At 40.3% G+C, this 11178-nt stretch overlaps 1 protein-coding gene across 2 annotated transcripts in view; it reads right to left on the bottom strand.

Annotated features, from left to right (window-relative positions):
• Nucleotides 1-11075, bottom strand: part of ATG2B (autophagy related 2B) — a 75512-nt gene extending 64437 nt beyond the window's left edge. For both annotated transcript variants that reach the window (XM_058567650.1, XM_058567649.1), the window contains exon 1: nucleotides 10553-11075. In XM_058567650.1, the coding sequence (XP_058423633.1) occupies nucleotides 10553-10714 (162 nt within the window). In that variant the 5' untranslated portion in view covers nucleotides 10715-11075. The remainder of the gene's footprint in view (nucleotides 1-10552) is intronic.
• Nucleotides 11076-11178: the final 103 nt, after the last annotated feature.

Genomic DNA, 11178 nt, shown 5'->3' on the forward strand with positions numbered 1-11178 from the left:
CAAGAACAAGAACTTAAATTGTTAACTTATTCAAAGATGCTGAACATGCTCATACATGTGCCAGGCACTCAGGCTAAAGTAAGCAGAGACCAAGATCAAGATGATTCCCAGTCCTCACTAAGCTTACAAGATAGCTTACCACAAAAGACACACATAATTAAAGTGTGATGAGTTGCATGACAGAGGAAATACACTGTGCAATTTGAGCATGTAAGAGAAACTAATCTGGAGATTCAAGGCAGGCCACCAGAGGAAGTGTTATTTTAAGCTGAGACCAGAGAAGGACAAGGAGTTAGCTAGGCAAAGTGGTCCAGGTAGAGACAAGAGCACGAGGAAGGAGTCAAAAAAGGAGAGCTCAGAGAGTACAACCACACATATTGGAGATAAAAGAGTATTTGGGGAAACAAAAAAAAAAGCTGTTTTAGGCTTTAGTGTAATGTGCCAGGGTGATGAGCCAGAGATAAAGCTACATTAGATAAGGGAGTGGAATCCAAAGAGCCTTGTAATTCACGTTAAAGAGTCTGAAATTTCTCTCAAGGGCAATGTGAAGCCACTGAAAGATTTTAAGCAAGGGCACCATAATGAGACTGGAAGCGTTAGCAGGCCACTCCTGCTGTCCATAGAGCATGTGTCGGAGGAAAGCAAAATTAAGAGAAGCTAGAGAAATTGGTTTGGCAAAGATAGTGACACTGAGGACAGAAGTGGATGGATTTTTGTAATATATTAGGAAGTAGAATTAATTGGTATCATGAAGTGTAAAGTCAATAAAGAATGACTCCCAGGTTGCTGGCTTGGGCAACTGCTCAGATAGTGGTGCCATTTCCTGAGATAGAGAAACCTGGAAAAGCAGGTTAGGAGGAAGATGAGCAGTTCAGTTCCAAAGAATACATTTGAGCAGACATCTAGGTGAAGACGTCTAGGAGGCAGCTAGATATTCTGTTCTAGAGCTCAGGAGAGCCCTGTGGGCTGGAGATGCAGAAGGGCATTATAAACACAGAGTAAATGAAGCCACGTGAGTGAGGAGAGACAGACAGCCTTTGGGAACTTTTGTGGAGTAAAATGATAAGAGGCCTCGGACAGAATCCTGATAAACACCAACATTTAAGAAGCAGGTTAAGAAAGAGTAACCTGCCAAGTAAACTATGAAAAAAGCAAACAGAGAGGTAGAAGGAAAATCAAGAAAGCCTGTCCCCAAAAATAGTGGAAAGACAATATGAAGAGAAGAGTGGTCAAGTGCAACAAAAGCTAACAAGAAGTCAAAGATTTGTAAATGTCCTCTAGATTTAGTGATATTTTAGGGTATTGGTGATCCTACTGGGGGCAATTTCAGTGGTAAGGCAAATCAGACTACAACAGAAGGAAAACAGAATGGATGTAAATACAGTTAGCAGAATAATTAAACGTGTTTTTTGACAGAAAATATACTTTTTAAATTAAAATAAGTGTCTATTAAATGCCAGTTTACATGGAAGGTACCTCCTGCATGCTTTTGCATAAGGGTAGTGTCGTAATTCTTTGTCTACAAACCTAAGGCTGAACATTGAGACTTGGACTGGCTCATGTTTTATCATTGGAGGTCTCTACTTTAAAAGACTTTCTTCACGCTAGTGTTTGTGTAACCCTACAGACTTTCAAAAGAGCATGTGGGCGTGAATGGTTTTAAGGTATAAACATCCAGATCCTCAATTTCCAAATATATTCTTTCCTAACACTTACCTTCCTGAGAAACGCACTCAGAGCAGTGGCATCACGCTGGGTCTCCTTTCCCGTATTCCCAGTGCAATCTCATTTCTCCCACATAGTCAAAAAGGCATATCTTTTTCCCTTCCTGAATCCTCCCCTAACCACTGCCTAGGGTATAAAGATCTCTAGGCAGGGCCAGAAATAAGTATTCTGGTCTTTCCCTATCTTATACATATCTTTGGCATGATACTCAAGGAAAATCAAAGAACTGATACTGCTATTGCAAAATTCCTTCAATTCTCATCTACTTATTTATGACATCAGCGTCTCTCACTTATAACTGTTTTAAAAATTTAGAATGAAATTTATGCTGAGCCCTATCAAATTCTAGTTGGGAGTATATTCATCTATGGATACCTGAATTAATCAGAGAAAAGGGGGAAACAACCCACCCATATCATTAAGAAATATATTTCCAATAAAAGTTTTTATGTTCAATTATTCAAATGTACATTTATATTGTTTCGATCAACTGCACTTATAAATGTAATAACATAATCCAGAGGAAAAATTTTAACACTTAACGCCTAAAGATTATCTGAAGAAGCTACTGATAAGTTAAGATCAATATGGTAAACCCTAGAGCAACCATTAAGAAAACCACTAAAAAACAAAAAAAAAATTGTGGAGGAATCATTAAAGAAATTAATATGTTACATTAGAAAATATTCACTTGCGAAAGAAAGCTTAAAGGTAACAGGAAAATTTTAAATGTGATCAATTTCAATTTAGTTACATGTTCTTACTGTAGAGAAATGATAGCTTGATCAATAAAAGACAAGCATAAAATATATAAATTACGATAAAACCTTGCAGAGGAAGTAGGATGCATATATGAGTTCAATGGGAAAAAATACGTTAAATTTTCAACTAGTAATAAAGAGCTTGTTCAGCATTTTTTAAATGTATAATGGTGGGTATTTAGATCCTACTGAGTGAAAAAAATTATATTTTTATATCAATATTTACAACACAACAAAAATTATCCTCTACAACTATTTAAACTTACAATGTAAAGTTTTTAAAGTCAATTTTAAAATGAACAAGGAATATGGTAGTTTTCCAAAATTCAAGAGAAAATTGAGCAAACATGACTGAAGAACACTCCTTTAAAACATAGCATGTGTTCAGGTCATAGGCTCAGTCACCTACTAGCTGGGTGGCTTTGGACAAGTTCTTAACTTCTGAGTCTCAATTTCCTCGTCCATAAAATAGGGATAGTACCTATCTCATAGGGTTATTGCGAGCATAAATGACATCATAACATGTAAAGCTACCAACATAGTTCCTGGTACCAAGTAAACACTTTATAAATGTTGACTGTTGTTCTTTATTTTCCACAATGCCTACCCAGTACAATGATGAGCACTATTAGGAATTCAAGGTGTGCTTGAACGTATGAAGAAAAGCAAACATTAATTTATATGTTTCTTTTTAATACATACCAGAAGACTAACCAGGAAAAGAATACATCCTCATTAATCTAAACCAAGGCATCAGAATTCAAATAGAGATAAAATAGAGCAAAAAAATTTGCAAGAACTGATTTAGACCAATTAATATTTAATTAGCATTTACTATATACAGAACACCACATTATACTATTTTATACCTATATTATTGCATTAAATCCTCCAAGTAGCCCTCTGAATTAGGTATTTTTGCATCCATTTTACAGATATGGCAACTGAGGATCAGAAAAATTAAGTAACTTGCAAAAAGTCTTCAATTAATCACTGCAGAAACAGAATAAAAAAGAGAAAGGGGGTCAGCCCGGTGGCGTAGTGGTTAAGTTCACACGCTCCGCTTCCAGAGCCCAGAGTTCACAGGTTCAAATCTGGGGTGCAGACCCACGCACTGCTCATCAAGCCATGCTGTGGAGGCGACCAGCATACAAAATAGAGGAAGATGGGCACAGATGCTAGCTCAGGGCCAATCTGCCTCAGCAAAAAGAGGAAGATTGGCAATAGATGTTAGCCCAGAGCCAGTCTTCCTCACCAAAGACAAAGAAAGAACTATATTGTCACAATGGAAGATTTTGCAGGAGGCTAAGCAAAATCATGTGCTAACAACATAATTCTCAAAAATGTAGTACTTGGGCTTGGGAGGTGGTCTTATAGAACAAGCTTTTAAAACTAAATGGAAAAATTCTCAATCCCTTTAGTACTACCGTTTTTCAAAATGCAGTCAAGGACCACATGCATCAGAATCTCCTAGGATGTTTCTTAAAAATGCAGATTTTCGGGTCTTTAGAACCAGAATCTATAGGAAAGGAGCCTAAGTCTGCATGTTAGCAAACTTCCCAGGGGAACCCAATGCTGCTAATGTTTGAGAAGCTCAGGTCTCTTGAATCTTCTGAAGCACTATGGTGCACAAAAAGAATACAGGAGTCACAAAGATTTAGATTTGAAATCTGGTTGCACCGCAAATACTAAGCCTGAGTAAGTAACTTAAACTCATGGTAAAATGGAAATGATAACACTGAACTTAGAGCAAGAAAATGTATATAAAAGCCCCCAGTACAGTACTTAAGAGATGGAAGGTGCTTAATAAATGGTCACATCAAAAGCAAACTAAAATCCCCTACCTTGACTCCATGTTCCCTCTAATCATCAACTGCATTTCTCTTTCTTTATAGTCTAGGTAGCTATCTGCTCAAACCACAAACTACTATCTGCCTTCTAACCCTTAGCTCCTCTGAAACTACTCTTAACTGCCAATAAACTGACAAATGCAACAAACACTGTTCAGTCCTCATCTTCCTTAAATTCTCATCTCTATCTAATTCCTATGGCCACTTCTCTTTTTGGAGTTCTAACTTTCCTTGGCTTCCATATCACTCTTTATGCTTTCAGTCTTTTTTCCAATCTTTTACCACTTAAAATGTTGGCATTCACCTAAGTTTCATCTTCAGCCTTTTTTGTTTCTCAACCTAATCTACATACTGCCCATGCACTTTGTGCCGTTCCAGTGTTTCAGTTACTACTGATACTCTGATAACCCAAATCTTTATCTCCAGCTCTTCCTCAACGCCAACACTATAGCTCCCACTGCCTTCTGAGCATCTCTATCTGGATGTTCCAAAGCCCCCTCAAAATCATATTAAAACTTATTCTCACCCCAGTCTCAATCTCCTCCTCTCCTCTTCCACTTGCTCCCCACCCACGTGGGGGGTGGAGGGCAAGGGACAACCTTCTCCTTCTCTACTAGTATTTGCTATTTCACCACCAACCTAGTGCCTCAGGCTATGTTCATGCAAGATTCATCCCTCTACTTGTGTTTTTCATTTTTTCATATCAGTTTTAAAAGAAAAATTTAGAATGTTTGACTCTAAAAAGAAGCCCATCATATAAGACAAAAGAAGTAGTTCAGAACTGCTAATTTCATAAATTATTTCCATAATTAAAAGTCTGAAATTTTTGTACCATAATGTTATCTCTGCGAGAGATGGAATTAAAGGCTATTATTTCATACTTGATCTATTTCCTTATACATATATATATCATCTTTATTTCTTTACTGTTTGAGTTTTTTGCAAGGAGCATATATTAGTTATACAATAAAAATAAACAATTAAAAATATACCACAGCATTTTTTTTTTTTTTGGGTGAGGAACATCAGCCCTGAGCTAACATCCACGCCAATCCTCCTCTTTTTGCTGAGGAAGACTGGCCCTGAGCTAACATCTATTGACAATCCTCCTTTTTTTTTTCCCCCTTTTTCTCCCCAAAGCCCCAGCAGACAGCTGTATGTCATAGTTGCACATCCTTCTAGTTGCTGTACGTGGGACGCCGCCTCAGCATGGCCGGACAAGTGGTGCATCAGTGCACGCCTGGGATCCGAAGCCGGGCCGCCAGTAGCAGAGAGCGTTCACTTAACCACTAAGCCATGGGGCCAGACCCTATACCAAAGTATTTTAAAGTGTATATAGGCAATGACAGCCTCTGTAACATGGGGATCTGTCAACATTAGACAACTATCTAGAAAACTGAATTTGATAAAATTCTCTTCTCGATAAACAACAAATTTTCATTTGTCTCAATTTTGTGGCTACCTTAAACTTTAAGTACAATAGTTCAGAAAGTTTTACTACAGCATTGAATAATATTAAAAGAAAAAATATTGTAAATGTTAATAGTTCTGGAGAGAGTCAACAGTTCAAGAATTTAAACTGTGCCATGAAGCTGCAATATAATGTCCCTAAGTATAAGATATTCAAAGAGGTTACACTTATATACAGTCTTACACGCACTTGGGCAAAATCCCCTCTCTCCTATATCATAAGGTACTTAGAAATGCTCTCGTTCCATGAAACTCCAAAGTCTACTACAGTGTATGAATAGGACAAAATTCTCAACCTACCTGGCCAAGCTGATTCCCTGTTATTTACTCAGGCAACACTTTCCTCGTTAGTCCACCAAGCTATATCCACATGATTCGATAATTCTTAAACTAAGCAGAGCCACCTGAACTCCTCAGCAAATAAGTGTGCTATCAGTAGAATACCTTCGAGTTCTGCTTGTTATGTTTAAGGCCATTTTGCTTTCAATTATCATCAATGAGTTTCATGCATACAGATAGAAAAAAACAAGGTAACAATGGTCTCTACTACAGCATTTGGCAAATAACTAGTAATCAATGTTTCTTGAATGTAAAATAATTTTATTATACATACCAGTACAGTATAAATAGCAAAGCAACAGAAAGATTATTAAATTGAAATTTAAAGTCTTCAATGTAATAAACTGTTCACGTCTATCTTCCTGGACATGCTGAACTTCTACGAGAAAAGGGTCTTTATCTAGTTCGCTGCTATATTCCCTGTCCCCTCATAGTGGCACATGCTGCGAGCTCAATAAATGTACTGAACTAAGTAATGAAAAAACTTCAATAAAAAAACAAGAATAAAGTCATAGTCCTAAGGAGCGGAAAGAGAGTCATCAAATCCAACCTCCTATCCAAAGAGAATTTCCTTCTTTCAACATTTTGCATTTTTGACCACTTCAATGGGAAAAAAACTTCTGAACTTATAAGACAGCCCATTCCAATTGCGGAAGAATTCCAAACCCCTTGTCTCTATTCCTCCCTCCCACTTCAAGCCCTTTTAAAGTAGTGATCTCCAAAGGGGGGTATATATATTCCAGAAAGAAAAACAGATGATCTATGTACAGGGATGTGAGAAGAAAATTAGACATTCTATATTAAATTTTTCACATTTTTAGATTTAAAAGTTTTACTAATATTCAACATACAAATAGGCATTGGCACCCTCACTCCAGCCATACATCAGACTAGCAGTTCCACCATGGGGAAGAGTGAAGGCTGGTGCCCTCAGCTGGATGCTCCCCTTCAGCACACTGCAACTTACTTGAGCATACTATATTCTACATAATAAAAGCAGACCTTTGAACAGTAGAATCTTTGTAAAGAGACAGGAAGTGACAATAACTTTCTGATTTCCTGGGTTTTCAACGGCCTAATGTTTACGAGTTAAATTTAAAGATGATAAGCAATTTTCTTCTACACAAAGAGAAGAGTTCTAGATATGCTAACCATTTATGTGATGACAGATGGCTACCAGTAGTATATGCTACCTAGCAGGTACATTCCAAAAAACAAAACACACTTTATCTTGTCAAAGTAAAGATATCACTTCAATAACGAGTGAGAGGGGCCAGCCCGATGGTGCAATGGTTAAGTTCTCAGGCTCCACTTCAGGGAGCCTGGGGTTTGGGAGCCCAGATTCCGGGTGTGGACCTACGCACTGCTCATCAAGCCATGCTGTGGCAGTGTTCCACATACAAAGTAGAGGAAGACTGGCACAGATGTTAGCTCAGGGACCACCTTCCTCAAGCAAAAAGAGGAAGATTGGCAACGGATGTTAGCTCAGGGCCAATCTTCCTCACCAAAGAAAAAAAGTTTAAAAAAAAATAAATAATGAGTGAGAAAGTAACTGCTCTTCAAAGGATACTTGTACTAAGGGGAGAACATTTTGAAAAATTATATTTGGAAATATTTCCAGTGTTACATGATTTTGTTGCTGAAATATATCTATTAAAAATACTATTTTTTCAGTCATTATCTACACAGATTATAAAAGATTTGAAAACATGGAAAGATTATTCCAGTGAATCTAAAAGTTTTCTGAACAGAGTTTTTAAAAATAGGTTTTAAAGTTAATTTTTTACATATATAAAAATCAAATACCTTCCAATTAGCAAGAATAACTGATTGAGATCAAGGAAGAAGGGAACGTCACAGCAATTTCAACACAATCCTGTGCACAACTGATGGTTGAGAACTGAAACATTAGTAATGTTGCCAACGATGCAATTCTTCCATTTGGATCTATGAATCTTTGTGAGGTATCTTTTTTTCAGTCATGACAGTCATTAAAATCAAATGTCAAAAGTAACTGAATTTGGAATCAAAACTTTGAATAGTTTATATCTAAGTGTCACATCAAGATTTATCTTAGTCATCAACACAGCACACTATAATTAATAAATCAATAAATCGGCAACAGCAAATGTATACTGGATGCTTTACTTGACATTATCATTTTTGTTAGGCATATCCCTCACCTTCAAGGAGCAGAATAAAACATAATCTTCAGATTAAATCTAGCCATAAATTATTCTGCCAACGATCCTGAGGTCAAACTGTAAAATTCAAATATCACCACCTCTGGGCCGGCCCCGTGGCTTAGCGGTTAGGTGCGCTAGCTCTGCTGCTGGCGGCCCGGGTTCAGATTGCGGGCGCGCACCGACGCACCGCTTCCCCAGCCATGCTGAGGCCGCGTCCCACATACAGCAACTAGAACGATGTGCAACTATGACATACAATTATCTACTGGGGTTTTGGGGAAAAGAAAAAAGGAGGAGGATTGGCAATAGATGTTAGCTCAGAGCTGGTCTTCCTCAGCAAAAAGAGGAGGATTAGCATGGATGTTAGCTCAGGGCTGATCTTCCTCACAAAAAAAAAAAAATTTATATATATATAAAACCACCTCTGATTTCCCATGAGGATTAAACAAAACCACACTAATTCAGGTGCCTAGCCGAGTGTCTGAAATAAATAAATGCTCAATAAACATTAACTACCCTTTCCTTGGCTTGAAGCCATGTGATTAATGAATTAAGAATTAGATAGGTTTGAATTCTCATTGTACCACTTGCTAGTTGTGTGACTTGGGGCAAATTATTTAACTCCATCTGTAAAATGGAAATAACACCCCACCTTATAGATCATTAAAAGAAAAGTCATTAAAGAATAATGCATAAAGCCATTCAACCCACAAAAGACAATTAATAAATGTCCAACATTCCTCCTTCAAGATAGCCTATTCATAACTGTACCAAAAGTATAGATTTATGGGTGGTTGAATTAAAAAAAAAAATCCATCAGAATCCCTATCTTCTAGTAAGAATTACAGCCATACAGTACCCTAACACCCGTGCCCGGCAAGGAGTGTACACTCCATTAATGTTTATTGAATTCAGGTGAATTATGTGCACTGTCACTTGGCTAACTGTGGCAGCCAGGGCTAGCCTGATGTGGGACTAGGTCTTTCTGCTACTCAAACCAGGGTTCTTTCCACTATCCTGTGTACCCTCTCTCGTTTAAGTCATCTACTTACTGATAAAATTATATGCTTATTCATATTGGTACAAGTTAAAGGTCATAATGAGGTGTTACCATAATTTGAGTTTTTTAGGTTTCTATGGCTAAGGAAGTCACTACTCTGTTAAAAATGCTCTTACATAAAAGGAAAAAAAACACTTAAGCTTCTTCCTTAAATCAGGAAGAAAACAAGGTTTCCTTTCGTTTGGCACAACTATCATAGGAAAGTCACCTATGTTTATGATTTCCTAAATGTAAACTGTGTAGGAATGTTTTTAGGATAGCAAAATTCTAGAAAGGTACAAACCAATTCAAACCGTAAGCAGCAAACGCTAGTGCAATAAATAAAGCCACTCTATTCTTGTCAAACTCAGAGCTGAATATACTTTAAGCAAAACACTATGCATTGAACATACAAATGCAGGTACAACTGTACGCGGCGCGTTGAAATACACATGAAGCACCTGTAAGACACAATGAGTCAACCCACAGCTCTGGAGGATAAATAGATAACAGGTTTTAAAATGTCTGAAAATTGCAGCTTCAGTGCTTTCGCAACACCTGCGTTTACGATCTGTCACGTGAAGCAAACAGGCATAATTAAACGGCACTACTAGGGCCACAACCATTCCCAGGCTGGCCTTGTTAACCTATCGTCAAGTAAAAGCAGGCAAACCGGCAGAGGCCTGCACCTAACTTTCTTCCAGATGGCAAACGCTGTCACGGGACCGCGGCGTTCGAGTAGCCAACCCAAAATAAATAAAGGAGTAACTGGGAATTCTGACATCCCCAAAGGCCCTCCTCATCCTTAATCTTTCCGGAGTGTCATCGCATGAAACGGGGTTTGTATGCCACAGAACCCCGCGACCCCTCCTGCCCCGAGGGGCAGCACTGGTCACCTCCTCCGATGGACCCCTTCCGGCCAGCTTCCAGACCCCAAACCACTGACTCAACCCATTCGCATAGTGCAGACTTCACTACCTCTGTTCAGTTTCCGCAGCACGTGATTTGGGGGCGCAAACTTGCTAGAAACAGATTTAACAAGACTTGAACCCATTTCTCTGAGCCCTGCCACACTTGGATTCAAACAATTCCCAGGGAACGTCACCAGTCTTAGATGACACTCGTTCAAATCGCCCGAGGAGGGGAGCGAGTCCCGCCCGGCTGGCCGCCGGCAGCTCTTACCCATTTGTCCAAGGGGACCTGGGCGAGGGACCCGGTGCCCTGGTACAGGTCCAGGCTGAGCTGCTCCAGGCTCAGCTTCTCCTGCAGGAAGTGGCCCAGGTACCTCTGCAGGAGGTACCGACAGGCCCTCTTCTTGATGGACTCTGAAAACGGCCAAGGCATGATGAGGGCTGGCAGCTGGGCCGGCGGGGGCTGCGGCTCTGGCCTTGGGGGCGCAGGCTCGGCTCCAGGCCGCGGCGGCGGTGCCTCGGGTCCCGGCCGGCGTCCCCAGACCGCGGCGGGGCCTAAGCCCGAGGTGGCCCCTCCATGCCCTCAAGGCGCCAGGCGTCCCTCAGGGCGACCCCATCGCCTGCGCCGCCCGCGCTAGGCCTGGCGGGGACAAGGCGGAGGACTTCCCGTCGCCCCAGGCCCGGGGGCTTCCGCGGGGGTCCTAGTGGGCACAGGCAAAAGGTGCGAGAGAGGGCGCTGAGACGCGGCAGGGGCTGAGGGGGACACCTCCACCACCGCGGCGCAAAGAATTTGTTGTCATCCGCCAGGCGCGCTCCCGGCTCTGGGGACGCTCCCGGCGCGCGACCCCGCGCTGGCGGAAGTGACGCCACACTGGGGGTCGGGGGGGCGGGGAGAAG

Source organism: Diceros bicornis, chromosome 24, assembly GCF_020826845.1.
Source record: "Diceros bicornis minor isolate mBicDic1 chromosome 24, mDicBic1.mat.cur, whole genome shotgun sequence".
NCBI classification, from domain to species: Eukaryota; Metazoa; Chordata; class Mammalia; order Perissodactyla; family Rhinocerotidae; genus Diceros; species Diceros bicornis.